The sequence below is a fragment of the Rhyacophila brunnea genome, unplaced genomic scaffold, assembly GCF_057557595.1.
Source record: "Rhyacophila brunnea isolate RB1 unplaced genomic scaffold, BYU_Rbru_1.0 scaffold_8, whole genome shotgun sequence".
In the NCBI taxonomy this organism is placed as follows: Eukaryota; Metazoa; Arthropoda; class Insecta; order Trichoptera; family Rhyacophilidae; genus Rhyacophila; species Rhyacophila brunnea.
In genome coordinates this window covers 4,140,224-4,158,626 of record NW_028233350.1, presented here as the reverse complement: position 1 = coordinate 4,158,626, position 18,403 = coordinate 4,140,224, and the positions used below count along the sequence as shown (strand labels likewise).

Sequence of the window (18,403 nt, the reverse complement as noted above, 5' to 3'; positions counted from 1 at the left end):
TGATTCACACTCACCTTTTTACTTACTAAGTAAAGAATCAAGTATAAAAATAAACTTTGAATATTTTAAGTACTTTTAAAAATCCTTAATATACTGTAACTTACGGATAATTTTATTGATATAAGAAGATATTATTCAGTTTTTAAATACTTTACTTTTGGTACCTACTTGTTGTACGTTTGATAAATAAAGGTCAATGACTGCCAACTGCGATTTCTTTTCAATAATTTAAATTTACTACGTAAACATTTATACGTAGATAAATGATTTACGCTCTTGAATTTTGAGGGATATTATTTGTTCGGGAAGTTAAGTAAGGGTAAAAAACTGGAGACCAAAGTTCGCGCCAAGTTTTATTTCCCTGTTAACACACCTAATAATCTAGCCCATAAATCAGCGGGACCCGCAAACTTTTTTACCCACAAATTAACATCAAGAATTCGAAGATTTCCCTAGCAAAATTTTCGCAGCGATTATCAAAATGGGGGGAGTCTCGGGGAACAGCCCCCGGCGAAAACACGATTTAAAAACACGCATTGTGTTTATTTAAATATTCGAAAGTTCATCATTTCGAAATTCTGCACGATATTTTATGTATTCATAATGTTATGAAACTCTGAAGCTTTGAAATTGTTCGTTTAACAAATTCACTTCATGCTACCACGGTGAATTAGCTTCTCTCACACAGATAAATTTTAAAGATTTTAATAAATAAAAATAGTTTAACATAACTCATAACACAATATATGCATATATTAATTTATAAATTTAGTCTCTAAAACATCAAACAAAATGAATGTTTAGAAATTCTCTTCCAACTTTTTATTACTATTAAATATTAAATTTATTTTGCGATATGAACAATATTCTTTGTGATCGACAAAATACTCACATTCTAAATTCTAATATAAATGCAACTGCATACGTGAGCGGTATAGTAATCATCTTGTCTGTTTTTTGCGCGTGACGACAATATTAGACACCACACTAATGAACGTTTGAACTGTGTTGTCGAAAATGCAACAAAAAATATGTGAATAAGTCAGACGCGCGCAAGTCTCTGTTAACCACGTTCAGTTATGCCTGAAAAAATACAATACATGCACAAGTATTCCGTACATAAATTATTCAAACATTTCCATGTACCTTTGAAAGCTAAAGACGCTCATGTTTTATAATTATGAAAGAAATTGTCAGAATTTACTACTCGAGTATACTGTTACGATTGAAATTGAAATTGAAATTATTTTTTTTTAACAAATTGTGGACATAATAAATTATAATTGATAATAACTAATAATATATAATAACTGATATAACTGATAATTGGCCACGTTACTCATTCATTAAAGAATGGGTGTCAAAAATTGAAACACCACGGCTGCCAACCAGCTGACTTAACAATGAAAATAATAATTGCCCAAGGCAATTATTGTTCTACTACCAAAATGTACGTGGCTTAAAGACAAAAGCTGTCGATTTTTTGAGAAATGTTTTGGCTGACGACTATGATGTCATAGGGTTAACCGAAACATGGCTCAATGACAGTGTTTTTAATCGAAAATATTTTGAAAGTGAGTACTTAGTCTTTAGGAGGGATCGAGATTCCGGCGCAGGCCACAGGCAGGGTGGAGACTGTCTTTTGGGGGTTAGAAGCATGGAGGGGTTGAAGGCCGAACGTGTCCATGCTTTAAAGACTCCAAATGAGGACCTTTGGGTGAAACTAACCTGTGATGGAGTCACTATTTACGTTTGTGTTGTATATTTTCCTCCAGCCAGTGACGTGGAGGTATATAAATGTTTTGTTGAGAATATGCTATTTAGTGTCAACTTGATTAGAAACAGAAGTATTATTGTGATGGGAAACTTTAATCTAACTTCAGCACGCAACGGTGAAAGGGTCAACAGTGACCTGGAATTTATGGGCGCTGTTTTTGGATTTTCTCAGTACACTGATATTTCTAACTCTAGTAATGGGCTTCTGGATAGGGTATTCAGCAACATCAATTTGTCAGTTTCCCGATGCATGTCCTCTCTTGTACGGGAGGATGACTATCATCCTACTTTGGTTTTTGTGCTCAGGTTTCGGTTGACTCGCCCGCTACGAACCGAAATACCCTCACATGAAACCGATCGGTTCAGGGAATGGAAGATTGAAGGTGGAAACTTCGAGCTACTTTACTCATTAATGAGTGAAGTAGATTGGAGTAAGTTGCTCGAAATTTGTGATGTAAATTAGGCGGTACAATTCTTTTATAATACTGTATATAATGAGTTTGATGAATGTTTTTCAAGGAGGTCGCCATGTCGTGGTGGAAGGCGATAACCGAGGTGGTTTTCTCGAGAGATTATTGGGGACATTCAGATCAAGCATTGCTATCACAAAGCTTGGAAGGCTGAGCATGGTTAACGCGACTATGAAATGTTTAGCCTTTATTGCTTGAGAGTGAGGCAAGCTGTTCGAATGACCTATCGAACATATATGGAATCGGTAGAAAATTGCATTCGTGAAAATCCCAAATCGTTTTGGGATTATATTAAATCATTAACAAGGGATGGCGGGTATGCCGATTCGATGAGTTGGAAAGGCGAAGAGGTGACCGGACATGGAGTGGTAGAAGCATTTGCTGGTCACTTCAGGTCTGTCTACGCAAGTAGTATTCCTTATTTGGATGTTGCCTCCACGTCGAGACAGCCATCATGCGGTGCCCAGTCCATTGATATTTTTCCAGTTGATGAGAGTGATGTGTTAAAATTTATTAAAAAACTAAAAAATAATCACTCTTTGGGACCTGATAACGTCCCTATATTTTTTTTTAAAGGGGTGTGTTGATTTTGTCAAAGGCCCACTTGCATATATATATAATCTTACAATGGAGAGAGGTATCTTTCCGGAAACGTGGAAGATGTCGAAGGTTACTCCAATCCACAAGAGTGGTACATAGTCATCATTGGAGAATTACAGGCCGGTAGCTGTTCTCTCTGCACCAGAAAAAGTTCTTGAGATGATCATGCACAACATGATTTCTCCAAAAATTGAGTCATTTATAATAAATGAACAGCATGGATTTAGAGCAGGCCGCTCAACGGAAAGTAACCTGATTTTATTTACCAATTATGTGTCATCGGCACTGGATAGAGGCCACCAGGTTGACTGTTCTTACAATGACTTCTCGAAAGCATTTGACAAAGTCGATCATGATGTCCTGATGGAAAAACTCCAACTTATTGGATTTTCGGATCGATTTTTGAAGCTTTTCGGGAGTTATTTTAGGAACCGTCAACAATACGTATCGTACGGCCTTTATCAGTCACAGATCTTTTAAACATTTTCTGATGTCCCTCAGGGCTCAAACTTAGGGCCGTTGCTGTTCACGATTTTTATAAATGACATAGCATTGGTAATAAAAAATGCTATGTTTTTGTTGTTTGCTGATGACTTGAAACTCTTTTTGGAAGTTGTCACCTTGGACAATTGTCGTCAGCTCCAACTTGATATAGATAATATATTAGATTGGGGCAGGCGTAACAAACTAGAATTCAATATTGATAAATGCAATCTTTTGTCGTTTACCAGAGCCTCAAAAGTGTTGTTTTTCCAATACTCGATGCATGGCAGAGTTCTGTCACTAATATCATCTGTAAGGGATCTTGGCATTACCTACATTTGAGTAAACTGACATTTATTAGCCATATAGTTACCATTTGTAACAAGGCGCTTAAAATGTTGGGCTTCGTCATGCGTACTTCCCGGGTCTTTTCGGGTGTTACGGTATTAAAACTTGTATTTAATTCTTTAGTTCGAAGCAAACTTGAGAGTGGGTCTATTGTTTGGGTACCGCATCAGTTGAAGTATGGCCTTATGTGGGAGAGGGTTCAGAAAAAAATCTTGATACTCCTTTATTTGAGGTTGTACGGATACTATCCGTGGCTTTATCCAACTGACTTTCTCTTAAGCATGCTTACATACTGCAGTTTGCAATTTAGAAGAAATCTTTATTTAGCCACGTATTTTTTTCGACTTATACGAGGTATAAATGAGAACTCTGCCATTCTGGATAGTGTTGACCTGTGTGTCCCTGATAACTATCTTAGAAATAGAGAACATCAGTTTTTTATTCTCCCAAGGTGCAGAACCAACTTGCCACTGGTAATGCCAATTGATAGGGCGATAACTATGTTCAACGAAATCGCTTCGGGTGTTGATATATTCCACCTACGTGAGGATGAGTATAGGTGGACGTTGTTTTATAAATTCTTAAAATAGGGTCTGCTTAATTCATCCGGTGTACTTACTTGTACCTATCTAATTAATATTTTTGTATATACATATTTCTACTGTTTAATAACATACCATCTATCTCTTTTTTATGTAATACTTACTGTTTTATATTTATTTGTTTCTAAATGTCATGCTGTGAACGTCTTAAACTTATAATTTGTATTGTCCACAATATGTTTAAAAAAAATAATTAAATTGAATTGAAAATAAGTTTATGACATTCACAACATGACATGAAACATTATTATAAAGAAGACAATAAATAAAAACGATACAAATGAAAATATAGAAAGATAACATAACATAAACTTACAAAAGCAGTAAAAATACAATTATACATCTATAGAAGTTCAAGGAAGTACACAGAGTTTGCTAAGGAGACCCTATTTTAAGAATTTATAAAATAGCGTCTACTTGTACTCATCCTCACGTAGGTGAAATATATTAACATTCGAAGCGATTTGGTTGAACAGAGTTATTGCCTTCCAAATTGGCATTAGCAATGGCAGGTTTGTTCTGATTTCTAAGATAGTTACGATGTGTTCCAAGCGGGGAACTTGGACTCCTCGTAATTCTATCGTTAGGTATTTCTTTTTCAGTTGCCTACCATTCATTACGTAAGGTTTCTCCAGGTCGGCATGGCTTCTTCTCTACCAACCACAAAGATTTTTTTTAAATCCAGTTAGCATATAGACGGAAAATGATTGTATTAATATTGTTTTTATTACACTTTGTAGAGTTTCCCGGCATGTGGCTGATGGTAGCAGTGAGTGTGCTGAGTGTGGCTGCAGGAAACCAGCATAATTCCTCAGCCACCATTACCTGTCCAGAACAATGCATCTGTCTATCACAGACTCAGGTAATCAATAATTTACAACGATAGAAGAAAACAAAATCAGTGCGTGTACTAATGTACGCGTGTTAGAAGTTATACTTATTTGGCATAACAAAACAAAAACAAAACTTGTAATAACCTAGATTCTTCGACAAGCTCTTAATTATCTTGTTATTTCTAGTTATTTTTATTTTTAAAGTAACAACTGTCACTCTGACGTTTAATTGTTTGTTTACGTAAGAAATCGACAATGGTCGTTAAAAATAAATTCGATGCCTAGGCAACGGAACAATTCTACTATCATATTTGCGTTTGTATACAGCTGACTGATTCGCAGCTATTTTCATACTGTCGTAACGGTGTGCGCGCGCAGCTCTTAATTTCACTCTAGCCCCAAAAGAAGTATAAATTTAAAATACACCTAAAATATCAGATCCTTACATAGCAATACAAAATAATATACTCGACCTGTCGATTGTTATTTACAGTCTGGTAACTCTGCTTACCCTTCTATTACGGATTTGGCCTGGTTGCAGAAATTTCAAGGTGTAGTAAATTAATAAGACTCAATAAAAATAATATAAATAAAACTCCAAGAGTTTTAGAGGGTCGAATACCGGTACACATGGTGAAACAACATACCATAGTATCCATGACCCACCTTCATTCACAGGACTATATTCTATTTTCTGCAGAATTATACTCAGTACAATGTTGAGGTGAAGAACTTTTAGCCGAGAATAATGTCTACAAAAATAACCTCACAATGCAACATGGATCATGAGTCAAAAAGTGATCCATAAACTTAAAATAGCATAACGTGTCATGTAACTCTGTGCATAACGCGTATTTTTATTCGTTCCTAAGGGTAGAGGGTAATATTATTAATTTAATTTAATTAAATGCAAAAATTTATAGTACTTTTCACTTTTAATAAATTAAATCTCGACCGGTATCGTAGAAGTACTATAAAAATATTGCGTTTTATTAAATTAAATTAATAATACAATGCATTTCCACCATGAATAATTGGCAGTTATTACAATAAAAGAAAATAGTAGGGGGTAATAATAAATAATGACAAATTACTTTGGCGAATATAACATTACTATAAAAAAAATATTTGCTATTCCCATACAACATTTATTATTATGTTGAAGATGGGACAGCATGGCGTGGACAACACAAACGGACACTTACGAATGGTCATAATAATTAAAATCGTTAAACCATGCACACCATAACTACTCGTGTATTGAACAGGTTGCAAACCCCTACATAATGCCATATTTGGAACAAAGTTAATCATTATCGACCATGCCGAGTTGTAAACCCGACATGCATTAAAATACGAGGGTGGGTCAATAATTCCTTAGAAAAAAGCATTAAAACAGTTTTTATTTTTGTATTTTTTTTTATTTCTCAACATAATCTCCTTGGAGCTCAATACACTTGGTTAGACGTTTCTCAATTTTTTTTAAACCGTCAGAAAAATAAGTTTTCGGAAGGTCCTCAAAATAAGCATTTGTCCGATCGATGACTTCTTCATTTGAAAAAAAAGTTGTCCACTTAGCCATTTTTTTAAGTTTGGGAAAAGGAAAAAGTCACTGGGGGCTAAATCTGGCGAATACGGTGGGTGGTCGACCAATTCGAACTTCAATTCTTCAATTTTAGCCATTGATCGTAAACATGTGTGAACACGGGCATTGTCCTGATGAAAGAGGATTTTTTTCCTGTTTAAATGAGGCCGTTTTTCTTCAATTTTGTTTTTTAGCTGGTCCAATAAAGATGCATAATAATCCCCTGTTATTGTTTTTCCTTTTTCCAAATAGTCAACGAAAATAATTTCACGTGCATCCCAAAATACAGTAGCCATAACCTTACCAGCTGATTTCACGGTTTTCGCCTTCTTTGGACATGGTTTGCCTTCGCAATCCACTGCTTTGACTGTTCTTTCGTCTCGGGAGTATAGTGGTGTATCCATGTTTCATCTACAGTCACAAAGCGACGAAAAAATTCATCCGGATTGCGTTGCATGAGCGACAACAGGGCTTTAGAGGCCACCACCCTATTGCGTTTATTGTCGACTGTGAGCAAACGCGGCACCCATCTTGCAGAAATATTTTTCATACCCAATTTGTCATGTAAAATAGAAATGACGCTACCTTTTGAGATCCCTGTAACCTCAATTATCTCACTCAACTTTAATCTTCGGTCACTTAACACCATATCGTGGATTTTATTGATCATTTCTGGTGTAGTCACCTCTACAGGACGTCCTGAGCGTGGTTCATCCTTTGTTGATGTACGACCACGTTTAAATTCATTTAACCAGTTATAAATAGTTGCAAGTGAAGGAGCAGATATGCCGTGAACTAAATCCAACTCATTTTTTATTTCCTTTGCTGTTAACCCTTTTATATTAAAATGTTTAATAACAGCTCTAAACTCAATTTTCTCCATTTTCCATTTTTCCATTTTCCACAAGCAATTTTTTTTTTAAATGTACGAGAAACACACAAAAACCCGACCAATCTGATTGAAACTTCGCAGCATACTGAATCGGTAGTGCCGCTGCATGAAAACAAACCGCTTACAGTACTAGTCGCGCCACCTGTCGGCTTTTCTAAGGACTTATTGACCCACCCTCGTAGTATAAATACTTAGATATGATTTGACAGCTCACTACATTGTATTTTTTTCTTTTACAGGTTCTATGCAATAATGGAGGTCTCGTTGATATTCCCATAAAATACCTTCCACCGTCAGTGGAGCACCTGTCGCTCTCCAAGAACCAATTTCCAGTAATCCGCAGCGAAGCTTTTGCAGGACTCCGATCCTTGAGAAGGCTTTCATTGGATGGAAATAGCATAGCGGCTCTGAGACCGTTTGCATTTCGCGGCCTGCCAAAACTCAAAGAACTTTCCATCCAGCATACTTCATTAGACATAATTGCCCGTTTTACGTTTGCTGGTCTTCAGAACATTACTTCCATATTATTAGGGCATAATAGAATTAAAAGAATAGAAGGATATGCATTCGCCGGGACTTCCAATATAAAATACTTGTATTTGAATAACAATCCGTCACACGTTATAGAAACAAACGCATTCTCTGGTCTAACTAATGTAGAACATTTAGTATTTCCTTCTGGTATTAAAAACATAGAAATAGACGCATTTTTCGGTCTAACTATTGTCAATTCTATAAAATTAGCGTTTATGGATTTATCAACAATGAGAAGGCATACTTTTCGAGGACTTTTACATGTTAATGTGCTCTCGATACAAGAATCAGATTTAGGTATTATTGATTACGGAGCTTTTGAAGGAATGAGTTATGTAGGCTTGCTGAATATAATCAATAACAAAATCGATGCTATCAGGGAGTTTAACATAACCTACAATAATAGCGTGAGAGCAATAAGGTTTCATGGTAATCATTTACTTGAGAATCCAGATCCTGAATCAGTTGTCATTGAGGGGGTAGTGAAGCTCGCTGTCACGGCAAATCATTTTCCGTGTGACTGCAAGGCTCGCTCAATGGCGGACGGTCCGTTTGGAAACGCAACTACGGGAGACTTTCTTGGGAGGAACTTCTGCATTTCGCCGCTGGAAGCGCGAGGGAAGCGGATGCGTGAGCTGGAGTCCGATTTCTCCGTTGGATGCGACGGGAAACTCATCAGTGGGCAGGGGCCAGGTGAATTGGCCGTTAACGCGTCCGGCGGTAGTGTCAATTTTCCAAAGTTTATTTACCTCGTGCTCTGGACTTTAGCCGTTGCGCTTTTGAAGCATAGCTGATCGATGCTTTAATAATTATTGAAGTGTTACTAGTATTGAAATAAAAAAATATATTATTATTTATAATTTATATACATATTATAAGCTTAACGAACATAGATTAATCATTATATTTAAAAAAAAAATGTAAAGCTTTGCTATTGTCCCGTATAAACTATTGGAACAACATAAACAAAATAAATATTTATATATAAAAATAAGCATTACATATTAAATTCTTGTTAAAGACAAAAAATTATACAGACGAAGACAAAATAAGTACACGTTTGCATGGAAATAAAACAAATTACTGCCGAAATTCTAATTGATGAAAGTTTTGTACAATGCTAAATATATTAATCCCTTTTTACTCATTAATTTCTTTAATAATGTTAACTGTCAATTTCTTTTTGGAAAGACATTGGATTAGTAAATATAAAATAAAATATATATTATTAATTCTGCGTAGTTTAATAATCATCAGGACCTGTTTCCTTTTCTGCAAAGGGGCATTCATTATCACCTCATATTATAAAGTATATAATAATTCTTATAGATATGTATAAGATTGTATATATTGTATTTGTAGGTCGGTTTAAAGCAGATAAAATCAGCCCTAATATTTATTAAACTATCTGGAATAAGTACTAATATTATATTGTGTTATACTTCAATTTATATTACAATTATCTTTTAATTACAATTACATTAATGAAGAAATTCATTAATAACGTATGTTTAATACACGACACCTGGGATTTTTTTACTTTACGTAAAATACAAATTTTTCGATTTGGAAATGTCATTTTAGTATATTTATTTGAAATAAATAATACGTAAGTATAATAAACTATTAATTGAAAACGATCGCCACATGACATGTTGATTGCAAGATTGCAGTATCATCATACAGTAAAGTTATAGTTGACCATTCCGAAGATGAGTTTATAACACCAAAGAGCTTACGTGAATAACTCAATTAAAAAATAAAATTTACAAAAATAAATTTGTTTTAAAATCACCATAATAAAATAACCATCACATAATTGAAAATATCTACATCACTAGGGAGCGCATTGATTAGTCTCGCAGCCCAAGAAAAACGTTGCGTATTCATATCAAGTCGGGGTCACCAATTTGTAGTTGTTTAGTTTTTAAATGTCTATTTTTTTGAATATTGTGGATGAATAATAATAATAAAAATAACACAGACATGATTTTGATTGACGTTTATTGATGGATTTGTTAAAAAACGACTGGAATTTATTATCGCTTTGCAAGTTTTTATTTCTTCTCGCCAATAGATTTTATTATATAAGTCTGAAATAAGGGAATAATTTTGATCTAAAAGAAGTTTAAGAGAGGTGATGTATAGCTGTATAAAAGTTGTCAGAACATCAGGATTGGAACTATGCCATGTGAAAACAGGTAAAAAAAAAAAAAGCTCCGAGTAAGAGTAAAATGTATGCATTGAATAGAATAATCAGAAAAAAAATATGAGGGTATGTTATAATAAAATCTTAAAGAAAGCTACGTAATGTCTCCAAATATGCTTCATAACTTTGCACTCCGGCTCTAGGATGAAAATGATGTAATATATTCTAAACAATTTTTATTTATAAATATTATCTATTTATTTTCTTATTACTACATATTATATTAATACAAGTAAATATCATTTTGATCTAATTTTATGCGAGGTAATCAGGCAAAGAGGCATATCAGTGTAGTAAAAAGTGAAAAAAGTTATAAAACTTACTCTACGAAATTTAGTGTATTCATATTCTTGAATGGCTAAAATTATCTTTTGATATCTAGATAATCGCTTTAAATTATACGTGAGAGAAGAAAGCGTTGAGTCAAATATTATGCCAAGATCTTTCATTTTAAATTGACGTTTCAACAAACATTTTAAGATAATAATATAAACATTATAATAATTTATATATTAACACGAACTAGGAAAATCGTTTTCAGTTGTATATTTATTTTATAATAGGCATATCTCGGGTTATTAAAACCGATATCTAAAGAGTAGTACAAAACTTTCATCGAAAAAGAAAATCAATTTTAATGTACCCCACAGTCGATCGTATTAAATAGTTAGGTATTAATTTTTGTTGCCCTGCCAATTATATGAACATAATTACCAGGTAATCGATAATATTCAATGTACACGGATTACGTCCATTAAACAATTTAATATATTATAACTTTAAACTATATCTAACTAGAAACAACTTGGAAACATACTTATTGTAAGAAAAAAAATCAAATACAATTCCCATTTGGTATGTAAATTTTTCTAGTGGATATATTTCTAACGTTGTTCAGAATGTTCAATAAATTATGATAATTATTATAAATAAATAAAAAAGAGGTATGTATTATTTTTTTTATAAGTTGACCAGTCCACGTAAATAAAATACAAAATGCTTGTACGTACAAATCTGATCCAAGACTATAGCGACATAATGCTGCAAATTCAATACCTACAGATTACTAATAAAGTAAAAATACATATGAAATTAAAAATAATATAAAGCTAAAAATTATATTAGGATGATAAACTACATTTTTATTGTGCAAAACTGTAACAAAAAGCAGTTATTTTTTAATTTTATTTAAAAATATTAATAAATATTTCATTCATTCGTATTGTACCTATATTATTGTATTTTGTACTCCGTGGCAAAAATTGAACGATCATAGAATAATAAACAGAGTCATTATTTTTATTTTAACAGTTTATGGCTCAAAACGAGGTTAAATTATTATACATTCAAAAGGTACTAAAGTTTATTCAAAACGAATGAAGTAAACGGTGGTTCTAAAATTTTTATTTGAATATATAAATTTAATTAAAAAATATACTTACTCGAGGGTCCCAGGTTCGAATCCTGGGTCTGGCAAGTACACATATTGTTTTTCAATTTGTGTATGAGTCAGAGTATGGACCTAATAGGTTGAGCAAGTGGCTGACATCCATTTCTTGTAAAAATAAAATCTGTTAATACAAACCTCCACTCCTTGGAGGCCCATATGATCCTATTAGGATCGGACATGGTCGAAAGAAGAAATATTTTTGGTTTTAATTTTAAATTGTGGTCAGATAACTATCGACTGAAAAGTGTTAAAATGAAGAAATCGTTTTTCTATTACTCAAATTAAAATATATACGTATTTAAAATAAATATCTATGGAACTCAAGATTGCTTGTGCTACTCATAAAAAGTGTTGTGTTCAATGGTTATACGAAATTTTTATACATGTACAAAAATAAACATAATACCTTCTTAACAATATTGTATTGATATAAATCTAATAATAAGCTGATTAAAAAATGGTGTTATTATTTATTTTAATTAAATAAATTATGAAAGACTGACCTTTTCAGACTGATATGAAAGTTGTTTATTTGTTTACTTTATGTTTTATATACTATGTGAAACGAAATTGGTGTCTATATTACAACAAAAATTACTTGCCAATTAATGTGTTTGATAAACAATATTAAAATGTTTTCTCAAAATTTTGTGGTCATTACTCTAAAAATGCCAATACACGAAAGATAAATCAACACTTTTTTAAATAAAAATACGATAAAAATAAATACATACTTAATAAAACTAAAAAACACTGATATTTATTATAAACGCAAAATGTCAATTAAAAATAGATACTCATTGTATCGGCTACTAAAGCTGTTGGCATTATTTTTCTGTTATGTTAATTATGTAGATTTTTATATAAAAAAAATATACTTATTGTTAATACTCGTAATAAATAATATGTGTACGCTTTGAAAATAATATGTAACTATGAGTAATTAATTATTATTAACGTTTTTTGAATTGTATTATTAATATTTATCAGAGCTTTTGTAAAATATGTAAATAATAAAAAATGATTTGAAATCAACATTAAATGTTAACGTGCATATTTATTTTTTTGCAGCTTGTTGACTGACTATTTTATTGCGAATAATTAATGTTAACAGAATTTTGGTGTACACCGATTGAGGACGCCTGAGTCGAGCATAATTTTCGTTTCAAGTACCTTTATTCTTTGGAGGCATAAACAAACACAAGAAGAAAATGACTGCCTCACTTAAGGAATTTCGTATATTTACCTGCATTATCATAAAATGTCTAAAATGATCTTTCAAAAAAAGTGACGTAGAGTTATAAATACGTAAAATAAGAAATATTAAATATTATTATTGAAGGTTATGGATTGTATTTTCACTCCCATATACGATCATATTATAAAGATACTCCATTATGAATAACTAATACTCAAACCTTGAGTATATAATATATGAATTTTTAACCATTTTATGAATTCACACGCTATATTGATCTAAACACAATTAATCATCTCTCTCTTATTTATTGTAACAGAAAGATGTCAATTTTTCAAATGAAAAGTATTGGTTTTTCTTAAGTAAACTTTACCGTATTTTATCAATATATTTACTTAATTGATTTTTTGTTAACTGTATACTATATAGCACCGTGGAGTTACTGCCAGAGTTGGTTAATTTCAAAATTATGTTATGGAGTAATTATTGCAATTTGAAGTTCGTCATGCCCTATAAAATCAGCCATGGTGGTTTCTTTCTACTTTTTGTGTACGTTCTATATTATAAAGAATGACCTTGAATTTTTTGTCTAGCATACATATTTAATAGTATATAGGTACACATAATCTGTTTTAGTTACATAAATCATCGACTTACCAACTTTTGGTAGCAACCCTACGATATTTGGATTCAATAACCGATGATTCAAATATTATAAATATCAATAATTTCACTAAGATAAAACTGGGATGACTATAAATTATTATTTATTGGTAAAAACCATGTTAGTTTGATAAATCTACGAGATTTTTATTTGAGTTTCATGGAATAAGAGGTAAGTACCCTAGTGTATGTTCAACAATGAACGATTAATATACATACATACTCACAGTGATCTTGTGTGACAGTGACCCAAATGTGTGGTTTTACTGTATTTTATAAGATGCATGTATGTCTTGCAAAATGCTGTTATGAAAATGTTTCAAACGTCATTAATATAATATTTTAAGATGATGCAACAGTGAGCTACTTCGACAATTTATGATAAAATACTCAGTTTGATATCTTAAGAGCGTACATAAGTGAAACGGCAAATAATTTTCAACAGTATGTGGAACGTAATTTCGTCCGCGTTGCCAGTCGGAGAGCGATAGTTGACTTGTTCGCACGTCAATTTGTTTTGTGATGGCGTCGGAGGAATATATTCTTAAATCGTGTAAAGATGACTAAAAAACGTTCCGCATGTACTTGAAAAAGAAAACATGTCAATGAATATACTATTATTATTACGAATATAATAATAAACATAACATTAAAAGAACGCATGTTGAATTTTTATGACAAATTATATTCCGTTTGGCTCGCGTCATTTACACAATCCGCGCATCGCCTAGTCACGATATTTTTAGACCATGCCTCAGCTGAGGTATAGCATTAAGATTATCTTTATCTAAAGTAAATATCGAGATATTCTGTCAGTAATCATTACTAATATTAGTAATACATTCATAGTTTTACTTGTTATCGTATTATACTACGACATTTTGACCTATTTTGATAGTAATTCTAATGCAGCAGTGGAATATTCCAAACAGAATTTTGTAATGCGTCTCACGGTTGCTTTTAGGTAAGTATCAAAACATGGATATTAATAACCTGACGAACGCCACACTAATTGGATCGAATAGTGCCTACAACATTCATTTGGATGAATTTATCCAATTCGTAAAATATAGAGGATTATCATTTACATGTTGATGAGAAAAAATATTATTTAATCTTGATATACCAAATACCAAAAGAGTAGTTACATAATAAAACTATAATATAATAACTACATTATTTCTTGTAGATAATTATCAGAAATAAAAACTCTGATATATTTATTGTATACTTAGGTATATTAATGGATACCTGTAAGGTAATTGTAAGGCAATGTATAATTTTTCATTATAAATTGAGATTATTTATGTTATTTTTTATCATACACAGATATTTATCAGCATTTTCATGTGCGAAAGTCTTTTTATTCATCACAGGCAACGCCCATGAGCAAATCAATATATAATACACACTTTTCCAGACCATTTAAAATAATACACATATACTCTTAAATACGACGATATTCAAAATTAATAATTTACACTTCGATATAAAAGTTAACATTACAGAAAAAATGCAAAAATACATAATAATATTATCAAACCAAGATCTTCAATTCGATCCATTTATCAATACATGTGTTGACAAAACTAGTATTAATTGGAGTTATATTAAAATAAATTACTATGTAGGTAAATAATATTGTGGCAAATTGGAGAATAATGGATTTTACCAGATAATCCCTAAAAGCATTTGCACTGTCAAACCGATGTGAGTACCACGTAGCAAATGCACTCATTACTTTCTTCATTGTTCCTGGACATAGTATTTTCGCTTTCATAAATGCACATTTTTAAATAATTCTAAATGATATAATAATATAGGGGAATAAACTGTGTAAAACTAAATCCATGCGTTAATGCAATATATACGATATATTTATATCGTGTTGCCTTAATACTAATTATATTATCATCGCTGTATATTAAATACCTCCTATGTGGTGATTTTGACGAAAATGAGTTATTGATACCGCGTGATGCGCATTATTTTCTCTACCATCTGTATTATCGTCACTGTATATTAAATACATCCTATGTGGTGTTAATCCAAATAAAATAGATATTAAATTAATACTAAGTGAGAGCATCCAAAATCATGCACCGTAATTAATCCTATGTGAGCGTCCGCCGCAGTAGATCAGTATTAAAATAATCTTATGTGAACACGGCATGCTATTCAACACGGTGCATATAGAATTAATCCTATGTGATAAAAACATGAAAAAATCTACGATTTTTCTATTAAATGATAGATATATTATTAAAAAAATGATTATCCAATTTTAATTTATAATTAGGATCTACAAAAAATGTTAAAACATATTATATACTTATCAGTTACGATTATTTTTATTACGATTATCTCAGAATATTACTCAAACCACATAGGATATATTTAATATACAGCGACGTTCTAGAAAGAATGAATAATAATAAAAATTTTAATAATAATAAGAAAAAATTCAAATAATTATCGTAATACGTCTGACAATAATCATTGAAAACTATACAAGGAAGAAAATAATACGCTGTCGCAGGTGCAAAACAATGACCGCTCGTTTCATTATTAAAATGGATGTTTACAATGGCGTCTGCGGTGGAAAAAAAATGGCAAGCCACCGCATCGTGATGCTGCACAGGATCTCCGTCACCTTCTATTGTCCCCGGCCAGATGTATGGCGCACTTTGCTTTGTCGTAACATTGTTTTATGCAAGCAATTTTACCGCGAAAATTATTACGAACCGCCCCTGGATGGTTTTATTATGCATGGGGCTAAAAGCTTGGCAGTATCGACGCTTCCCGCGTAAATATCGTAAATAACACAAAAAAATATCATTAATATTATGTTTCTTTCTTACACTGTTCAATATCTTACATTATGAAGGCTTAGAGTCAGAATATTAGTTTAATTTTAGTTTGGAGATGGTAAAATTATGTTTCAAAATTACTAAAATATTTTAATATATAGTTTATAACCCATCTGAAAAAATATACATTTATACAAACATTTGTCCCAAATGGCAAATGAGAAGCTATCTTTCAGCATGCCCTGCGAATTTCATAAGAAGGTAGTTTATTGTATTAAAAGTGTGACATTTTTAACCTTATCACTGCAAGCCAATTTTTTTTAGGTGGACACTTGTACACCAGCTATTTTCGGAATAAAATAAATCCTTTAAAAAATATGAAATAGGAACGGAATAATAAATATTTGTGAAAACTTACCAACACAACATGTTCATCGAGTTTAACGTGAATATTTTCACACTAAAATGATAAATTTTATTTGGAAAATATATACAGAATGTATATTCAGTAGTAATGACGTTTACAAGAACCCGCGAGTTAATTCGTCCATGGCCTGACGCAACATACATGCTATGGCTAGTTAGTTCGTCGGTGGCACGGATCAGATTAAATACCATGAAATTATTGATTCCAATTAGCTATACGGTTAAAAGAAAAGGGAATTTTCTCAACTACGTAAGATAACGTAATATAATATGTTAATCTTGAAATATCAAGAGATATATCGTAGCAAGGAGAGACAATCTAGAACTCAAAGCCTCTGGATTAATGAATTAGTTAAGTTATGTGGAAGTTCGTGAGAATGCAATGCTTATGACGGAGAGGAATGAAATCAACTTGGCGAGGATTGACAAAGGCTGATAATGGTAAGTATACATACATGATACATTCCTACTAAATACTAATTATTACTATTAAAATATTACTTGATACAGAGGACACTTAAATATCATTGAGACTACCTGAGCCAGTCCAACTCTTTTCTTTTCCCTCTAAAATCTTTATTTAAGCACCGCGGTGCATGGTTATTACATCAGTCTCGTGCAGCTCCGTATCGCGATAGCAGATTCAGGTAGTAAAATCTTTTTTCCGTCACGTTTTAACCATCATGGAAGGTGGCCCTGCATAACCACGGCTGTACATATATGACATGTAGAGATGGGGAACCTAAAATCAATAATAAATAGATTCTTAACCATACCCTAGTAATTGTCATTCAATCTTGTTGGTATTCTATTCTCAATACTTTCAAACCATAGTCCATAACCATCAACTCAATCTTTAGATATATATATATTGTTATTTATAATAAATATTATGTGCATATAACGAAATAATAACAGTAGTTACAAACAATGACATTGAAGAAAACCTCAACCCTTAAAATAAATACTCTACATATATAATGAAGTTAAAAAAAAGGACTATTAGAACCAAAGTTGCCAGAACTAAAATTTGGCGTATAGAGTTAAATCTAGCGTATTTTAACACCGCAAAAAGCTTAACACTTTTTTCATAGTAAAGTTAGATACCAGATTTGCATTAAAAAACAACATGCTAGTCTTTTGTACCTACATAATATTTTATACTAAAATAAAAAAATGACACACAATATTACGTAAAAGATGTTCATTCAATTTATTACCTGCAATAATTTTAATTTTATAACTTTATTAGTTGTAAAATACTAAATTATTTTTCAATATTTGTTATTGTATAAACAATATTATTAATTGCTATTACTACTTTTCACCATATTCGATCCTTAGAGGATCATATGGACCTCTACAGAGCGGATGTTGTATTAACATATTTTGTTTTTACGATAAATGGATTTTAGTCAATTGCTCAACCTATTAGGTCCATACTCTGACTCCAAATACAAATTGAAAAACAATATGTATATTTGAGAGACACAGGATTCGAACCTGGGATCCACGACATTATAA

The 18,403-nt window shown here is 31.9% G+C and overlaps 1 protein-coding gene across 1 annotated transcript; it reads left to right on the top strand.

Moving 5' to 3' along the window:
- Positions 1 to 5,030: 5,030 nt before the first annotated feature.
- LOC147063838 (uncharacterized) lies at positions 5,031 to 8,917 on the top strand. The gene is made up of 2 exons (XM_085959093.1): positions 5,031 to 5,141; positions 7,829 to 8,917. Exons 1-2 carry the CDS (start codon positions 5,031 to 5,033, stop codon positions 8,915 to 8,917), a joined length of 1,200 nt encoding a protein of 399 aa, XP_085815219.1.
- Positions 8,918 to 18,403: the final 9,486 nt, after the last annotated feature.